At 38.1% G+C, this 18063-nt stretch overlaps 1 protein-coding gene across 2 annotated transcripts in view; it reads right to left on the bottom strand.

Moving 5' to 3' along the window:
* Positions 1-2208: 2208 nt before the first annotated feature.
* LOC124163862 (DNA repair and recombination protein RAD54B-like) overlaps positions 2209-18063 on the bottom strand; it is a 34653-nt gene continuing 18798 nt past the window's right edge. For both annotated transcript variants that reach the window (XM_046540968.1, XM_046540969.1), the window contains exons 9-17: positions 15730-15853; positions 12553-12758; positions 11677-11829; positions 10643-10798; positions 9791-9917; positions 7963-8122; positions 4901-5027; positions 4296-4547; positions 2209-2375 (exon numbers count right to left, since the gene is read on the bottom strand). In XM_046540968.1, coding sequence (XP_046396924.1) covers positions 2313-2375; positions 4296-4547; positions 4901-5027; positions 7963-8122; positions 9791-9917; positions 10643-10798; positions 11677-11829; positions 12553-12758; positions 15730-15853 — 1368 coding nt within the window. In that variant the 3' untranslated portion in view covers positions 2209-2312. The remainder of the gene's footprint in view (positions 2376-4295; positions 4548-4900; positions 5028-7962; positions 8123-9790; positions 9918-10642; positions 10799-11676; positions 11830-12552; positions 12759-15729; positions 15854-18063) is intronic.

Below are 18063 nucleotides of genomic sequence, written 5' to 3'. Positions count from 1 at the left end.
ATGGGCATTTCATATTTAAGTGGTACTTCTTGCATTTTACTTGTGTAGTTCCGTAGAAAAACAATTTTTTGGGCACGATGCCTTGAGTGTACCATCTTGATATTTTGTATGAGTGTAGTAAAATGTATGAGCAATAACATATATTTTTATTAAAAAAATTGAAGGGGGGGTATTTTGAGATATTCAAGGTCAAAGACCTCGTGTATTGAAATTATTATAAATAGGCCATGTTGTATATCAATGTAAAGCCCTACATATTACCATTCCAAAAACATTAGTTTAATTTTTCTACCTTGAATAGAACCGGAATTATAGTCATTTACCTTTAGAGAGACACGCTGAAATTTCGACAAATTTACAACATTTGCGGACCTGTAACTTTTGTCAAAATCATCATATACCTCTACCAATTGGTATTTTTCCATCACTTACCAGTACCATTCAATACACCAAATTTGAAAGAAATCTGACGTGGTTGGGTTGAAAATGTCACTTTTCTGTGTTGAATTGACATGGAATTACCCTTAAGAGAAAATGGCTGAATGAGGAAGATTTTTTCCTCATGCTAACTTAACTTTCCCTTTCATTTCCAGAATTATTTTATTGAATTTATATATGTATTGGGTTTAAGTGAACAATCAATTCTATGAAGAGTGCGAGAGTGAAGTCTACCACAAACCCTGGCCACATTATGAGATATAAATAGGTCTTATAAAGAAATTCTCTCAGGGAAAAAATATGGGGAAGGCAGCTAAGGGCAGTCTAATATTAGAATAATAGGACAAAGAGATTTCAAGAGAAGATACACAAAATATGTATAACAGTGAGTGAGCAAATTATTACTACAATTCTTAGTTAAGGGCCTCATTCATATACAGTAGACTCCCGATTATCCGGGCTAATGATGGGGAGGGACGGCACGAATAATCGGAAAACACGGATAACCCAAACATCAACTCCAATGTCTTGTAATGATCATAATTTACGTAAAACAAACAATATATTATTATTTATGCCGTTATTCTGCTTTATGAGCGTGCTTCCCGGACTCAACGAGAGCTTTCTTCGCCAGTTCGCGATCTTTTTAGCGGCAATAACATGAATGTACTCGTATTATTAATGCTTCATGTAAGGCACGGTTTCAAAAACCACACTTTCGTGGGTGTGTGATCGCGGGTACAGAAAAGTGATTTGCGCGAATGCTTCAAAACGACTGCTCGACGTCGGAAACTATACATTGTCAGGCACCACGCCACGCAGTCGCGTCTCGTACAAGTTGCCCGGGTTGCATCTGCTGCGGGACGTGTATCCGTGATCACGGAGTGCGTTCGCGCACTGATAGGCTTGGGAAACACGAAATCGGTGCTCCCTTGAATGCGGCTAGCGCGCGATCGCTTCCGTTTTACGAACGGGATTCTGACGGAAATGATAAGCCTGGTGTATCCTAGCATTAATGCAGTAATTCCGATGATTTTGGGTCCGATTTAAGTTTTTTTATAAGATTGCGGAAAAAATTGAGCGAGAGTTAAAATCATGCACGGATAATCCGCAACCCGGATAAACCGCAGCCGGATAATCGGGAGTCTGCTGTACATATATATAAGGGCCTCAGTACATATATGCCAAAGATAGGTAGTTCCCTTGGTCACAAGGGTCTTTATTTTATGTATACATAAATTAGAATAATGCAATGAATTGTAACAGTTGCAGAGTACCATCTAAATGAATTGTTGGGAATGGGTGGCTCAAATATCAAGCTTTTGCAGAAAGGTTTCTCAGGCTTTCCACCAGGAAATTTGCTCCATCTCTCCCGACGTTTCAAAGAGCTCTCATCCTCAGGGGATCTTCTGAAGATTATGAGGATGAAGAGCTCTTCGAAATGTCGGGAGAGATGTAGCAAATTACCTGGTGGAAAGCCCGAGAAGCCTTTCTGCACTTGATACCCCCGAGAGAATCTTAGATATGCTTTAGATGCTTAGATAGGAGGCTTAGGAAAGTTCTTGAATTAAATTTCACAGAAAAAATTATTTTTCCAGACTTTCATGTTATTTTCCTCGACATTCCATGATTTTCCATACTCAAGTAAATTTCCTGATTTTCTTAGTTTATCAGAAGAATGCTCGCCCTTGAATAATTTTATACTCTTAGCATGAAATGTTTAGATGGAGGTGGAATGGTGGTTCCCACGTAAAAAATACAAGATAAGTTGATGAGGAAACAAATATAATATTCTTTCATAAATACAATAAAAAACAAATAACAATTCACCATCATAAATAGCAACATGATTATTAAGTCCATTTGCACTCTAATCATTCCGTTGTACTTTGGAAAATGAAAGTGATGTGGGTTGGTAAAAATGAAAGTCCCATGTCCTGAAAATGGATTAAAGGAAACTATATGAATTTTTTTCATACAGGATTAATGAAAAAAATACCAAGCCTAATTATCTAACTCTGGCTTAATACAAATAACTAGAGATGGGTCGAATAGCAGATTTCTCGAATTCGAATATCGAATTCGAATATTAAATCATTGCTCGAATATTCGAATACCTCGAATTTCGAATACCTCGAATACTAAATGATGAATGCTGGTATGTTTGACTCGGTTGCCTATGCAGCAGGAAACACAAGATTTTGGGGAGTAATTTTGATTTCCTTTAAATGATTCGAACAGGAATTTAGCTGATTAATGAATATTTTAATTTTATGGAAACAATTGGGCATATAATTAATTCAACTAACATCACTTTACCCCCTATCCTGCTGCCAAGTGCTAGCTGACAATCTCAGGCATTTTGTAAAATACAAGCTCTTTTCCACCGGATTTTCTTCAATTATTTTGTTAGTTTTTTTGTTAGTTATTATTATTAGTCCATCTTTGGGAGTTCTCACGAGATAAGAAGATGAATTGGCATTGCTATCAGGGAGAAACCAAATATTCTGAGAAAATATCCCTTTGTCTGGGACTGTAACAATAAAGATTTATAGCACCACTCATAAATTGTAACTTGATATATGTTTTCGGAAAAAAATACGGCATCAACTCCCGAGAAGCTCTGCTGCTCATATCGAGTTTCGCCAGAATGCTAAGTCTCCGTCGTATTTTGACATTTATTTCTTTGCGTAAAATGCTTAAATAAACTCAGAAATACTTCGTGTTTGGTCTTATTCTTTTTGAAATTACGCGCACATTACTAATATTTCAATTCAATAAAGGTGTAACATCAATTGACGAAAGTCATTCTTAGACACCTTTTGTGCTAATAGATGACTCATGCAGCGGTTGACCTCCACAGAAATGGGGAACTTCGAAGCTGGTAGGAAAAAAAAGGTCAGTGGGGGAGAAAAGGGAGGGCCCGAAAGACGTTTCTATTGTTCTCGTGTAACTTGGTATTTTTTCGAAGCCAAGGTCTTCGTAATATGATCCCTGCGCGAGCTGTGACCTTTTTTTTATTTCGAAGAAGAGGAAAGCCTCAGAGGTGGGGCTAGTGCTGAATGGAGAGGGATACCAGATCTTGGGAAATGCGCTAATGTAAGTATCCCACGTTACTCACACAGCTGTTGACCTCCAGAAATGGGGAACTTCGAAGCAGGTAGCCAGAAAAAGGTCAGTGGGTGAGAAAAGTGGGGAGGGCGTGAAACACGTTTTTATTGTTCTCGTAACTCGATATTTTTTTCGAAGCAGGGGTCTTCGTAATGCGATCCCTGCGCGATCTGGGGCCTTTTGTTTGATTTCGGAGAAGAGGAAAGCGTCAGAGTGGGTGAGGCAAGTGCTGGATGGAGGGGGATAGCGGATCGTGGGAAATGCCCTAAGGTTGCTATCCCACGGCGCTGAGGTTCTCCTGGTGGGGGGAATCGGGGATTTTCGGATTTTTCCAACCCGACCATTTTCGGTTCCCCTCGTCGAACTCTTTTCTCCGCTAAAATCCACGAATTTGATGTAATTCGTCAACTTGCGTAAAACGGCGCAGCGAGCACTAAACGACTAGAGTTCTCTTCATTTTTCCGAGTCAACTACCAACGACGTGCGTGCGACAGTGTATGACGCGAAATTCAAAGTATTCGAGGTATTCGAGGCGGTACTTTTCGCATAACTATTCGAAACCTCGAATATCGAATACTTTCTAATATTCGAGGTATTCGAGTATTCGCGGATACTATTCGCACATCTCTACAAATAACACATCATATTTCAATGAACTTATACTTTTTAAGGGTCAAGTGATTAAACAAAAAAATTGGTACATATTTATTTTACATATTGAAGAGAAAACTGTTTCGATGACAAACCTCAAGTTCAGAAACCTCAAATGGGGGTGATAAATGCTTCCAATTGTTTAGTTGACTGATAGGAAGAGAAGCTGTCTGAGATGTTTTTGCTGCCAGGCCCAACTGACATTCTCTCTCATCATCATCATCTAGCTCATTATCAACAGATGCTGGACCTAAATTTTCCTTGACATTGGAATCTGCATTTAGGCATTTGCAATCCAATAAACCATGCGTCAAAGAAAGGGTGTCCTCATGAAATGTGAATAAATCCTGGAGATGGAATAACATATGGAAGAGTAAGAATCTAGCTTTAAAATAAAATAAGAAAAATAAAAAGCAGAGTCTGTGGAAATAGAACAGAGTAGGCTACTGGCTGTACTTTAAAGAGATACAACCAGCTGGTCAAAGATGAAAAATATCATCAAAAATTCCAACCTATAAAAGTGGTTTCAAGGGAAATTTGCAGAGGAAGTTTTCTTTGAGGAGATCAAATGAAGGGTACATTTAAGATGGACTAAATTTATTCCCCATGTCACAGCATTAAAACCAATTTTGTGAGCCAAATGAGATAAGGACTCAGGGAAATATTATCCAGGAATTGGATAAAAGTTTAATTTACTCACCTTTAGCTCTGCCAAAGAAAGCTTGATGCCACTAGGATTTTTGGGATCCACCACAGCTCCACTTAAACCGGTTTTATTTATTTGCCTCTGATAGATTTTTTCCTCTATAGTTCCAGTTGTAAGTAATCTAAAATGCAAACAAGGAATAGCAATGACTAACCATCAGGCTTCCCACTCAAACTAAATTATAAAATTCACGGTTTTTTCCAGGTTTTCACGGTCTAAATATCGTCAAATTCACGGTATGTTGATAAGCTATTTTAGGCAGAAATATTGATGACGTAACAATCACCGCCTGCACGTTAACTAAAAATGTATCAACCGCGACAGGCGCCGTGAATTCAAACGTAGCAATGAAAGTGCTATTTCTCTTGACGTCACTTATCGATATCAAAATTTAGGTGAAGCTTAAGGTTGTGAGTGGCAAAATGGAGGGAGCAGTGAGCTAGGGAAGTAAAGAAGTGTCTAATTTTTCCCCAGGGTTAATGAACACTTTGTTTGCCGGTCTTCCAATCACAGGCTCAAGATAGATGTGTCATCATGGCACAAGGACCAATAATTGCACTTCGAATATACGTGTGGAGATAAATGTGTGGACAGTGTCTGTATGTGGCTTGGCCTTGAAACATGATTGAAATATCTTTTTTTCTTTTCTTCTGTCAATTGTAGTTCTTTTTCTATAAGTTTGAGAGATTTTTTAAGGTTTTGTGATGAAATCCACGGCTATTTCCAGGTTTTTTCAAGGTAGACAAAATTCACGGCTTATTCATGGTTTTAAGGTTTTCACGGTTGAGTGGGAACCCTGACCATTCACACCATGTGACCAACCAAATTCTAAAGGATACCTGTCTGGTGAGGAAGGGGGTCAAAGATTAGGACAGTATCTGTATTTCAGGTGCTTAGGCTTCACTTGGTGGAACCACACATTGGCGTGCCCAGCAAGGGGCAGAGGGGGGCAGCTGCCCCCCCACCCCCCCAGAAGCAAAAATTGCAATAGTCTTTAAGCAAAATCAGTACTGAATTGAAACGAAAGTATTCAACAAATTTTCTTTAAACCTGCAAAAAATGATATATATTAGTATAAGATATGTAACTAAAATACATAAAATTATTTTTTCAAGGAAATTAACTCATAAATCCCATGGCTTCCCCCCCCCCTCCCCAGTTATGATCCTAGGTACGCCCTTGGAACCACATATCTAATGTGCAACATAAATCATTTAGTGATGTTCTACAAAAAATTTTATTGTTCCGACCCACGGTTTAGACAAGTATATAGTCATTATCAAGGTACTTAATAATGACTACGAGGGGGGGCCCTAAAATAACCGGACGAATATCGTTGTGCATGTCGCTCTTATATTTTGGGCTTCTTCCACTAGATGGATATTATTTCATCATATATAAGTCAGTATCCGAAATGGCTAGGATTTAGATGGTTGTAGCGAGCCACTGTGACAGTTTACATTCAAAGAGTTTTTTGACCTTTTCGATTTTTGAAATGGCTGATACTCAAGAACATCGTGCAGTGTTGAAATTTTGGTCTCTGCTCAGTAAAATTGAGTTGGAGGTGGTTATTTTTGGAAATGAAGGAATAAAACTTTGTAAGGTTCACTAACATATTAATATGGGCACGACCCGGGTTTCATAACATAGTTACACTCTTACAAAGTTTTATTCCTTTATTTCCAATGTGGAGAGGTTTCACAAAGTCAAGCCTGAAGTTATCAGTTATAGATGGTTATTATGTTGTCTACAGCTAATATAGAACAGGCTTTAAAAATAACACATGCACGGGTGGTATTCGCAATTCAAATGTGGCAACGTGTCGATCAAAGACATGTAATGCCCAGACTGGCCTTCCAGGTCCAGAACAGATGAAAATGTGGAAAAAAACTCTTACCCTTGTGTACGAGGATAAGAGGTGAACTATTGACGGACTCGCTGAACAATCTGGTCATTCGTGGAGTTAATTACAGCGAATTTTAGCAGAAGATTAGCAATTGAGACAAATGGCAGTGAAATTCATCCCCCGCTTGTTGCCTCCTGATCAAAAGCTGCACATGTTGCCGATTGTGGCGACTTGAGTTTTTATTAAAAAATTGCATGATACTCCTTCCTCACCCACCCTACTCACCATATCTTGCAACTTTTGAGTTCCTTTTACTAAACCGGATGAAAATGGTGATGCAAGGGAAATATTTTGATCATATTACGGAGATGAAAAGAAAGTCAAAGGCGGCGCTGCAAGACTTCGGAAACGACAAGTACCACAGGTGTTTCGCGTCGCGGAAAAAACGTTTTAATCAATGTATCAGTATAAATGGAGAATACTTCAAAGGTGACTAACGTTTGTAAGACATAAAATTAAATTTTGAATAAAAAAAAATTGTGTCCGGTTAGTTTTGGGTCCCCCCTCTTATATATTAGTCAAAACTCTGGGTCAGAGCAATAAAAGTTTTTGTGAAACATTACTAAGTGATTTATATATTTAGCACATTAGGACAGTGTATTTGGGCCAGGGAATTCCAAGGAAAATTTGATTGACAGTGGATGATCAAAGTGCTGATTTGCAGATTTATTTATGCAAAATTGGAATTTCATATACATAGAGTAAAAAATAAATTCTGATTCCACTGATAATCAAAATCAGAAGCTTATAATCAAGAGGGTCCCAGCAATGACCTTATATCTATACCTGTGAGAACAAAACACCTTCAGCGCACAAATTTTGACTGGTATGACGCATTTTCCAATCTCCATTTATTATATAAGTGCATTCAAGTGCATTTATCTCTTGTTTTCTGCAGTATAAACTGTTACAGTTCAAGTACCTTTGTTTTCCAACTAGCTTCGGTTTGACTTTGCTGAATGGAATTCACCTGTTAAGCCTACTTATCTGTCCTCATTTCTCTTATAAAGTTATCCCATTTTGTTCTTATCCAAGTGAGAATCAAAAAGCATATTTACATCCATGCTAACACACATAGACTGATACAAGTTAATGCATCACGTAAAAGGGGATGAGGAGTAAATTATTGGTCACTGATTACTGTAAATACCTGTAAATATAAACAGATCTTTTCTGTCCATCCCTCCAAATCCTTGCCATTGCTTGGAGGTCACTGGCAGGGTTCCAGTCTGAGTCATAAAGAACCAGCCTTGATGCCCCTGTCAAATTTAATCCAACCCCACCAGCTCTAGCACTGAGCAAGAAGACAACTGAAAAAGTAATACATTTATTTTAACAAAATGTGTAATTCAAACACAGGAGTTCAAATTATTGGATGATAAATTAAAGAAAAGAGACAAAATGAGCGGAATGTAACTGAGAATGTTAATGAGAGGGAAGCCAAGGTTTCAGCTATGGAGTGAGAGAAACTTTTGCAGGAAAGACAAAGAAGGGAGTCAGAGTACTGTATTTCTCTGAATATAGTACCCCCATTTACTTTTACCACAGGCATTTCTGAAAAAAAAGGGGGGACTATATTCAGACATATACAGTATTTTCCAATCTGCTGCATGTACAGCAGTTACATTCAGATTAATTTCAATATTCAAAAATTCCCTGGAATGTCAATCAACCCATGGCTTTCCGAACAATGAATGATACAGATTACAATGCTATTTAGGTCCTAAATTCCCATGTCAATTTTACTTGGACTCAAGGTACTACTAAAAGTTAGAGCCTTATGTCCATCAACGATGGCAATACAGGGGAGGATGGACTTCATGAATGCCACAGCAAGTTGAGAAATCATAAAAGCAATAGTTCAGCGTGTGGCAATTAATACTACATCTTTTGAACCTGTTGTACGAATAGCAGTAAAATTGAATTTAAAGCCTGAATCATTTGATCATTTTTTTTCCATCGCATACGAGAGATTGCTCTTATGATGGCAGGAAAATGACCGTTTCGTGCAATCGTTTTCTGTGAAGAATCCAGCAATGAAAATCCAATCCCTTTTTCCATTGCTGAAACCATCACTGAGCAGTCTTTCAACAAATCAGAACGCACAGCTTCTAACAGCAATTGTAATGCCATGCTTCACTTTTAATGGCAAATGTACATACAGAAAGTGACAGAATAAGTTATGGAAAAATGAATGATTCTGGGAATGACCGAGCGATTCAGAAAATGATGGGCCGAGCGATCACTCTTTTGATCCCTGTAAACCTATCTCTATCTATCGTAAGAGCTATCACTCTGAGGGAAAGAAAAAATGATCATGTGATCCAGGCTTCATTGCCGTGGGAATAAGAAGGAACTTGGATAGCATAGTGTTCTGCGCAGAGGCCGGGAATGCCAATCGTTCCTGGCTCCATTCCTGACCCTTAGGAATTTTCTACCACGGCAATTTATGTGAAGCAAAGAAGTAGGATAGAGGAGACAACTATACAGCAGAGATCAGCGTCATTTAAAACATTGAAAGAACACAGCAATGACAGATAGTTAGGAATTTTAAATAGCAGATAATGATAAATGATTTAATCTAAACCAATGAGTGGCTTACAGGAACAATTGGTAATGAAAAATACATATACTGTAACAATGAATTTTGAGTTGTATGTGAGTTGAGTGTTGATGTGACAATTGGTGGGAGAGGAACAATGAGGCAAGTGATGGTGGACGGAGATTGTTGTGGATGGCGAAGGGGAGTATGGTTGTAAAAGTTGTGGTGTGTGGGTGTGTCTTCGCTGCCGAGAGTTTTGCCGTGGTAGCTTTTAAAAGTGTATAAATTTTGTATCATATTAATTAACCTATGATTTCATGGAAGGTAATGAATTCATATAAATTCGCAAGTTCTTGCTTTCAGAGAAAAATGACTCGGGGAAGTGAATTATGACAATGTCAAAGACACAAATTTAAGTTAGTACACTCCAACTTACAATTATTTTCATATGGATTGTTGAATGATTCAACAATAGCCATCCGTTTAGCAGTAGGTACAGAACCATCCAATCTACAGTATTTATATTTCCTGGAATCACAAATGTCTGCAAAAATATCCAGGGTCTGAAAATACATTCACAGGAGTAATAATATTTAATACTTGCTACAATGGAATAGAATAATTTTTGCATGCTATTGAAACCCCATGACATCAAAGTACATGTGAGTGGGTTGGAAGCCAAGGGGCACAAGTGATTTCTCTTTTCTACACAGAGTAAGGAACAGAAATTAGGTATAGAGAACAAACGAGATCAATTAGATACTTAGTAGTGCATTTGATTTTCCACTCGATGTCAGCACAGAGCAGAGACTCGCTCGTATCCCTTGGCAACCAAGTTTTTGTGTATTTCTTCTAACAATTAATGGTATAGTATTTGGAGGAAGTGACCGACAGCTGAGGTCATTTGCGCCATGAGGGAAGGGTAGGTAAGGGAGGGTGGAGAGAAACCCTGCGTCGGCATTAGCCTGCTCTTAATGAAAGGCACCAAGGGGACCACGGGTAAACGTCCCATCTGACGGACGAAGTGTTGTCCTTGAAATGTCCACCACACAACATTCAAGCAGGGATCGGGCAGTCTCTGAAAATTCTCTGCCACTGTCGGGATTTGAACCCGGGCCCACCAGGTGGGAAGCCAACACTCTAGTCACCACACCAACCCAATCCCCTTTCAACAATTAACTTTACCTTTCTCTGTTGAGAAAAATATCACTTGCACCACTTGGCTTCAAACCCACTCATTTAATATCCACTGCCTTGATATCGATTTTACCGTAATTTTCATGATTACCTGGGTATAATAAGACACCAGAATCACTTTCTCTTTCAGATGACTGAGACTATGTAGCAGGGTCTCAACAAACCACATTTTCCCAGAATGTTCAACAGTGTTTTCAAACAAATCATTGTCACTCAGCTCTTCTTGCAAATGTTTTACAACTCCAGCCTTGAAGATAAAAAATGGCGTCAAGTCTTACATTAAAAAAACGTGATCTAAAATACATTTAACAATGACTGGTCAAACGGTATTTGAGATTAGATATTTCCATTAATAAGTTAAGGTAGGTAAAACATGCATTAAGAAAACACCTATTAACTTCAAATGGTTATTAAATATCAATTAATTTCAACATAAGGATAGGCTCAATCACAGTAGAAAGTAAGTCACATAATACAGTGTACTTCTACAATCTGTCACATTATTGAGTGTAATAGGTTGTAATAGAATGTGCAGAGGATATGAACTATTTTTGCCTCTTATGTAATTCAAAGAAAAGTTTTGCTCTGCAACTCAAAATGGGGCTTGAGCAAATTGAATTGATGTTCATTAGCGTATTTTGTTGCATAACACAGGCTTAATCACATTAGAAAGTAAGTCACACAATACAGTGTACTTGAGTTAACATTTAGCAGCAGCACGAGTAAACATGAATGAAATTTGAAACTGTGAGTTAAAAAAATATATGGTAATAAAACACAGATATAGTATATCCATTTTATACTGGAATATGGCAGTTGAAACAGTTAAGACAGAAATCAAATATTAAACATTTTGAAAAATAAAAAATTCCCTCATAAAGTTTTGAAGGAATGTTACTTGATAAAACTTTCTCTTATTGAAATATCTCAAACAAACACCTTAAAATGAAATCACTAGATAAATAACACTAATGGTAATTGCAAATTATCAACCAGTTGAGGAGCTTTTTGATGTAAACGATGGTTTACCTGTTATAGCTTCCATGTAAGTTTTATCACAGTTTCCATATTGTTTTAAATTGCATAAAGCTAGTACCCATTAAACTCAAATATATTGGAACTTACTTCTTCAGCGTCAAAAGCAGTGATCAGTTTTGGGTGGTTACAAATCTTTTTCAGAACTGTTAATACTGATAGATGGGGCACACCTTTCTCCGGTTCCTCCTCTTTATTGGTTTGCATCTCCCAATATGAAATGGCAGATTTGTACAGCTTCACCTCATTTGAAAAAATAGAGAATAAAGAAATAAATTTGGTGTATTGTACCTAAAGAGATACAAAGACATAAACATTCAACAAAAGAATGATTTACAAAAATTTTTCTCCAAGAATGCATAAGAATGCTGATAAAAATTCTTATTTATTGCCAAGAATTACAGGATTTAAAGGACTGTTTACAAGATGCATGAACACATACGAGTTAATGTTTGTTTGTATAATGAACGATTTTTGTGGACCACAACAGAACATGCACGAATACATAAAACAAATTAGAACAGGCTCTATTTTCTGTACATGCATTTGCACAAGTTGGGTGGTTACATTTTACATTGTCATGTTCATTCACGAATCCATACATTTTGACATTAACTTGTGTCAATGCACCATGTAACCTTAAACCTTAAGACTGTTAAAAAAACAAATAGGTAGCTATGAAGATATTATTTTGCATAAAAATAAGCTTTACAGAATACACTAAAAACAATAAGCTATAACATCTTACCCAATCACCATAAAATAATGGTTTGATGTCCCCATAACAATGAATTTAATCACCCTAGGGTCACAAACTTGTATCCATTTGGAAGGATTATGACAAGAAGACTTGATGCCAATGAAATTAGATTATTCAAAAGCTCTACGAGAGGTACGGAAAATAAGATAAGGATAAAAAAAAAAGAGAATACAGACATTTCCATACCTTCCCATTCATGTACCTACCTGCATTGGGAATGGATGACAGAATATCACAGCTTCTACCTTCTTTGGAAGGTACTGATTTATGACAGCTTGTGTTCTGCGGAGAATGAACCAAGCTGTTCTGCTGTTTAATTCCCCTGCTCTCGTCTCACCCAGGCGTACGACTTCTTCGGAGCAGTGTGGTTGCCTTGATGCCACAATAGGAGATTCATAGTGTTTTCTAAATTCTGTCAAATACAAATAATTTATAGCCTTTGGAGCAAATGGAATAAATGCACATGAAACTACTCCTACCCTCACAATGAGTGAAAATACTCAAAATTAATCCTCTACCATATGTTATCAGATAATGACTACTAGATACTAGAGACGGGTCGGTTCCGGTACCCGGTTCCCGGTACTGCTGGTTCTTGGCTGTGGAATCTGTATTGAGAACCGATCGCGGAAAGTCGGTACTTTGGAACTGGCTCGGAACAGTGGTGAGGGTTTGAATTTGGCATCCAAAGCCTTCAAATGAGTTGAAATGCGCCGTTGACGGCATGTCGCCCATTTGGCCCGGAGATGCACCCTCTACAACGTGAAATACAGACAATGCTATATTGAGTCCGCTTTCAGACGAAATGCCTTTTTGTCGGCAACCTTTCGCGGGAAATTCAGGGGACTTTCAGACGAGATGACCAGAGATGACTCTCTGCAACGCCGTATGCCATGCTGTGAACTGCGGCTGGCGGAAAATAGTTTCGTCTGAAAGTAGTCTTACGATTGAATCATGTACATATATGGTAATTCTTTGACACACGAGCAAGATGCGCTTCAAGAGCCTGTTCGTAAGTTGGTAAACCTATGCAAGACATCAATAGATGTGGTTATCCTGCAGAATGCAACACTGCAATACAATTTTGCGTTAACTCACGTCCGCCCAATTTATCCATGGTGTCGCTCTACCGTCATGTTGAGCAGTTTATTGTTGAGGTTATACAAACTGTGACAGTGAAGCATGCAAATAAGTTGTCAATTTCAGTAACAATTTAAGCTACATGGCACCATAGAGTATATATTTTGAACTGACTCACAAGTTACAACAAATTAACAGATGATGTCGTCAGAAGTTGAGGGAGTTTCCCTATTGATCCTGATGGTATGCAGTATGTAAACTGTGCTCCAAGCATATTCTGTGGGGCCCTTCAAATCAACATCGACCACCACTGCTTTCAGTGAACGCCTGTTCATGGCAATATTTCTGCCAAAAAAAAGGATAGATAAGACCCAGATAGGGTAAAAATGTTGAATTTTTTAAATCAATACCTGGAGAAAGAACCAGTGGCTGCCTGATGCAATGAGACATATTGGTCAATCATGCATTCTTTAACAATGTGTTATTTAAACTTTTTTGCTTGGCAAATAAAATTATGGAGATGAACTGAAGTTTTTCTTTACACTCTTTCCTGCTAATTTACATCTTTAGTGAAATTATTCTCATTCACTTCTTGCAGTTGTTAATTTAAATTTGCTATTAATTCAGATAATAAGAGTTCATCCTTGGAACTGAGTATTGAGAACTGAGAACTGATGGGGGTGAATCGGACCGGTACTCAGAACAAAAAAAATTTAAGAACCGATTCATCCTTACTAGAGACATATATGTATGCATTTAAATAAATGATTTTGATACACATGTATCACAGAAAATTCAGTCCATGAGGCAATGCTCACAGAGGCAGTTCAAAAATCCCATCCCAATTTCCCATTTAACTATCAAATCTCATTCCTATATAAGCAGATTTATCTACGTAATATTTAGAATGTGTAATATTTATTGGGTCTTCAGTCTGGTCAATCATTCCACACTGACCAATATTTCAGCAATCAATTAATTGCCAGCAGGGAACAAGCCTCTGATCTGAAAGATGACATTCTTATACATATTCACGTGGACCAGAGCATTGGCGAAATTAAGGGGGTGCACGGGGCACATCTCAGACGCTTAAAAATAGACAAGATTTTTTATACAAATATTAATAAATTTTATATTTTGATATGTAAGCTATTAATATTTACATGTTAATAACTTTTAAATTAAAATTACGAGTATATTTCGTAGAGTAATTGTTGCATGTAGTTTTTAATCCCAAATATGAGAAGACCGTTTGCCTGTCAGACCCTGGTGCCCCCCCAGAAAAAATCCTGGACCCTTGGACTAGCATCACTCCAAATCCTATCATGTTACATGGCTCCAAGTGAATACCTGACTTGCCCATAAATAACAGGCTAAATTCGTACTTATATATTCATGCTGAATAAATTATCTAAGCAAAATATTTTGCTAAGTCTAATGCACTTGCATATAAAAATATCCCTTGCAGAAAATGTAATGGGACTTGAACTGTAAACAGCAAAAAAATTTTGCATACTTTAATGCATAAATTGCTTCACCAACCTTTTTGACCTCATATCATGGGCGTATCCAGTGAGGGGCAGGAGGGGGCAGCTGCCCCCTAAAGCAAAAATCGCAAATGACTTTAAGGAAAATAATACTTTTTCAAGGAAATAATTTGAAAAACTAATAAAGAGCTGTTACAGTTTCCTTAAAATTTTGATTTCATTAACGTTTCCATGCTTAAATCTTACCTACAACTTGAACTACAATGGCTAGCCCCCCTAGTTTTGATCTTGGGTAAGCCCTTGTCTCAAATAAGTAGAATTCATAACAGTCAACATCAATAGTACCCATTCTTGAGTTCTCTGAGTCTATTTTTTATAAATCAACTCTCTTATGTTGGAGATGTTGTAAGTGTTAGTTCTGCACAGTTAACTTAATACAAATTTTATAGCTAGAGAAAATAGATAATTGAGTGGCCATGGATTAGAAGAGAGAAATCTCAAAGCTATTGATTCGCTCATCTCCAGGTGAATTTATTGCATTATTACTTCTATATTTCCCATGTTAGTAAGAATTTTGTTCACTGAATCAGGCAAGCAAGCTCTGAAAATGATATTGCATTGAAAGATTGGCAGCAGCCAAAATCCTTGCTGGCATAGAAACCAGAGAAAAATTTACAAAAAAATGATGATGCAAATGATTTTTGACACTGTTGATTTGTACCCACAAAACTTTTTTTCTAGGTACCTAGGATGAAAAAATGTACTTATCACAGAGACCTGAGTTTTGAAAATAGGTAAAGTAAGAGGTGTACTCACCTGCACTGCTTCCAAGTATTCCAGGGTTTACAAAGTCTACCAATGAAAAAAATTCTTGAAGATCATTCTGTATTGGAGTACCCGATAAAAGTATTTTTTTCTTGATATTCAACTGAGCAAGGGCCTAAGGTAAAACAAGAAACGCATTCTAGTGAAATGCATGTAATACAAGACATATTAAAATGAGAAATTATAGAAGCTGGAAAGCAGATGCATGGATATAACATACTGTATAAACGCGTGTAAGAGGCGCACCTTTTTTCCCAGAAATTGCAGCCGAAAATGAGGGTGCGCCTCTTACATAAACTTCTTATCTTCCCCCCTCCCCTTCACTGGTCGCAAGTCTAAGGGGAACTGAGTGTCCTTGGTTTTCAGTGTGAGTCAGTCATCTGTAATCCTAGGTAAAAAACAAGCGGTAGGCAGGGGAGTTTCTTCCTTAGTGACGTATTTTTAAAATGCTCCTGTTTGCTTTTCTTGTAAGCATCGCGCCGTCACGTCGGTACCCCGGAAGTGAACATGGAAAAGATCGCACAGGGGTTTTTCGCTCCGGAGGGTGCGCTAAATTTACTGCCTTGAGTGGGCATCCCGCGGCATTTATACTGCATATAGTAATCGGTTATCAAACGTAGAGAAACACGTATTTTTGGATGACACACCTGGTCAATAGTCAATATCTGTCTTGCCGAGTGATTTCCATTACGCTGAGGACCTGATTTTCCAAAAATCATCTTCAGACGCTAATATGAGGATTATTGCAACTGAAAATTATATTGGTGTCAAAACCTGCGCTTTAAAAAATTCGAACGAGTATGTTCATTGTTGGACTAAATTGTGGACGGAAGAAATCAGAAATGCTTGTAAGTGATGAGCGCGGAAGGAGAGGTCCAGGGGAAGGAGCGCGAACCCTCCGTCTTCGAAGCAAGCAACGAAATACGGAGGGGAAGGAGCGCGCTCCCTCCCCTCCGTATTTCAAGCTACGAGGCTATGAGCGAAGGAGCACGGGAAGAACACGTCCGATCTTGCATGTGACGTCTTTGCCTTCAAAGCGAAGGGGCAAAGGCACAGCAAAGTGATATACGCAGTTTGCGTTGCCTAAAGTTTCCAGTCCGTCTCGTCTTGTTTGAATGCGCTTATGCTACGCTTGTTTCTTCCGAAATTGTCCTGTTTGGACTATTTTGAATATTAGTAGCCTTGTTGTAACTATAAATCTTTGTGTCAAACAATTAGAGCTTAAAAAACTCAAATTCTGTCAGATATGCATCGCGTTAGATCTCTTTCTTTTTTTGAACCTCGTGCGTGTCATACAATTATTGAAAACTATCGAGATATCTTCGGGCTCAGTAGATGACTCAACTAGCATTTGGCCTCCATAAAATGGGAGATCGATCAAGGTCAGTTGGTGAGACGGCAGGTAGGGATGAAACACGTTTCCATTGTTCCCCTGTAATTTGATGTTTTCGTATTTTCCTGTGGGGTCTCGGAGAGGAATAAAAACGGCAGAGGCATTGGCTGATGGAGGGCCGAGTGTGGTTCCGTTAAATCTACGACGTGGTTATTATCCCATGGCGCTGAGATTGCCCCGGCGCTGAGATTGTTGTCCAAGCTCTTGGGAAGGTTCATGCTATGTGCCTGTCGTGTTTTGCCTTAAAATTTTCCACCGCTGCAATTCTATTGCAATACTCCTGCGAGAGCATTTAAACAAAATTCTTCGTGAATAGGACAAGCATCGTAGAGCAACGGCGTGTGCGAAGAGAGGATCGGAACTCTTTCTACTTTTCTTATGCCGCTATTACCGCCGCAGTTATCAAAATTTCCTCTTTTAATTAATATTGAAAGAGGAAAGTTCGATAACTGTCAAAATTCCAGGCGTACGTCTGCAACACCGCGCGATAGTATTTAAAAAAATGCCGCAAAATTTTTATCTTCATAGCTCCGATGCTCAAAATAGGGGTGCGCCTCTTACACGTGTGCGCCTCTTACACACGCTTATACGGTATTCCCACATTGCATATCCAGCAAGTCTTGCATTTAAATGATGAAAAAAGAATTTAAAAAAGAATGTTTGTTGCATACTGCAAAAAAGAATATGAATAATAACATCAACCCACATATTTCCACTGAATACTGAATCACTGGAATCAATTTTGAAGCTCAATAAAAATGTAACCAACTAATGAATAATAAATAATTTATTACTAAATGTTTATTCTGCATAAATCGATATCATATGGTATCGGATTGGTGTGGTGGCGAGTGTTGACTTTCCACCCAGTGAGTTTGGGTTCAAATCTCGGCGGCATCAGAGAATTTTCAGAGACTGCCCGATCCCTGCTT

Source organism: Ischnura elegans, chromosome 8, assembly GCF_921293095.1.
Source record: "Ischnura elegans chromosome 8, ioIscEleg1.1, whole genome shotgun sequence".
NCBI lineage: Eukaryota > Metazoa > Arthropoda > Insecta > Odonata > Coenagrionidae > Ischnura > Ischnura elegans.
The sequence above is the reverse complement of the archived record's forward strand: the minus strand, read 5'-3'. Positions and strand labels throughout refer to the sequence as shown.